The sequence below is a fragment of the Penicillium longicatenatum genome (assembly GCF_028827895.1).
Source record: "Penicillium longicatenatum strain IBT 33135 chromosome Unknown contig_11_segment0_segment0, whole genome shotgun sequence".
Lineage (NCBI taxonomy): Eukaryota > Fungi > Ascomycota > Eurotiomycetes > Eurotiales > Aspergillaceae > Penicillium > Penicillium longicatenatum.
Window position 1 is genome coordinate 1,393,305 of NW_026643117.1, and position 1,800 is coordinate 1,395,104.

At 47.7% G+C, this 1,800-nt stretch overlaps 1 protein-coding gene across 1 annotated transcript; it reads right to left on the bottom strand.

Annotated features, from left to right (window-relative positions):
* Positions 1–435: 435 nt before the first annotated feature.
* On the bottom strand, positions 436–1,345 carry N7484_000516 (putative isochorismatase family hydrolase; the record flags this gene model as incomplete). Its single annotated transcript, XM_057110937.1, has 4 exons — positions 436–526; positions 588–807; positions 874–1,186; positions 1,256–1,345. The coding sequence occupies 4 exons, from the start codon at positions 1,343–1,345 to the stop codon at positions 436–438; spliced, it is 714 nt and encodes a 237-aa protein (XP_056978163.1).
* Positions 1,346–1,800: the final 455 nt, after the last annotated feature.

Here is a 1,800-nt window from a genome sequence, read left to right on the forward strand (position 1 = left end):
ATATGATGGATATAAGCCTAGTTGTGCAGAGATAGCAACTCAGACCATCTTTCCTTCTCAAGCCACCCCTAGGTTCTCCTCTCTTGTCTTCCACTACCCAAGAATCTGCCCCAGTGGTGTCTGGTTCGCAGACAGACACTACCAGCACCAACGACGCGTGCCCCACTTCACTAGGTACTAGGCATGGAATATAACCACCAGGAATTTGGAAAACCAGGTTTTTCTGCCAAAGTATGTCCATTGTCTAGTTATCTGGGCTAAGGGATGTTCTGACTAATGTCGACCACCCAACCTTGAAACACTCGAGAGTTGAAGATGGGCTTTTTAAAGACCTGGCAATGAAGCCCCTCCCGATCCATACGTCTTACTTCCTCATACACCCGTCCCCTTTAAGGTAATCTATCAGCCTCATAACAGTCCTTTCAGGATCCATTATTAGATCAATGTCTCCTCGATGGCAGCAAGGGTGCCATTCACGATGGAACCAGCATGGTGACGGGCAACCAGGCCGTAGGCGAATTGATACCTAGGAAATGATAAAGTCAATAATTCTTTTCTTCCAGAATTTTCACAACTGGCTGACTCACTTGTCGAGGAAGGGAAGCAGCTCGGTCAGGCCAGGGGTGTGTCTCCAGTCACGCATGAGGTCGCAAGCGATGGCGAAGAGACCCATGAGAGTGACACCGGCCTTCTCCATCCGGCGGTTGGCATCTGCAGCAAGACGAGTGTCAAAGGTTCCACTCGCATCAGTGTTGGCGTAGACCTCGTATCCCTCATCGATGAGAGAAAGGGCCAGGAATGAGGTGCCTAGGGTTAATATTAGCTCATATCCAAAGGCGAAGTTAGGAAACAGATAAAAGAGGAAATACTGACAGACTTCAGTCACAATTCCACCAATGATCAACTGCTTCTTTCCGAGGGCCTTGACAGCAGCACGGAAGTCCTTGTTGTCCCAGGCATTGACCTCGCCTTGGCGACGGACTAGGGTCGCGTTAGGGTGCATATCCATGATCTCCTTGAGCATCAATCCGTTGGGACCGGAGTCAGAAGAGGTAGTCAGGACAGTGGGCAGGTTGAAGACATTTCCGAGAGCGGCATGGGCGAGGATGTTGTTACGGAAGTCATTGGTGCTGTAGTCACGCACGAGCATAGACAGACCAACCTCGTGATCAATGACAAGAAGAGCCTGGAATGAATGAGTTTCTGTCTATTCTCTACTAACAATCGAAATATGTCTCAATCTGTGAAAACTTACAGCGTTGTCTTTGTCAAGTCTGTTCCATGCGTTCACAGGAAGGGAGACTGCCAGCACAAAGGCGGCCTGGATGGCTTTAGTGAAATGCATATTGCAAACTTTGTTTTCAAAGAATAGAATTGAAGATGATGGAGGAAAGGTGACTGTGATTGCTGATGAGAAAGTTCTCGAAGCTGGGAATTCACCTCTTATTTATACCTCGCTGCCTATGCCCTCGAGCTTTCCCGAAGTCCCGAAGTCATAGGAAAACAATCATGACCAATTTATTTGCCAATGTATGAATTTGCTTACCTCTCATCATGTAATGATTACAGTATAGTTCCCGCCCTTGTCTTGGCCGCAGGAAAAAACACATGGCGAATATGTCGCCAAACGCACTTGTCACAAATGGCGAACTATTACAGGGTTTTGACAAGGGTAGTGTCAGAGTATCTGCAGTATATCGACGGGTGGGTCCGGCTTACAACTCGTCTCCAATCGCCTGACTAGCTTATGACAGCATTACCAAGACAAGTAGCAATCAACTTGCGCATAGAATTCCATCA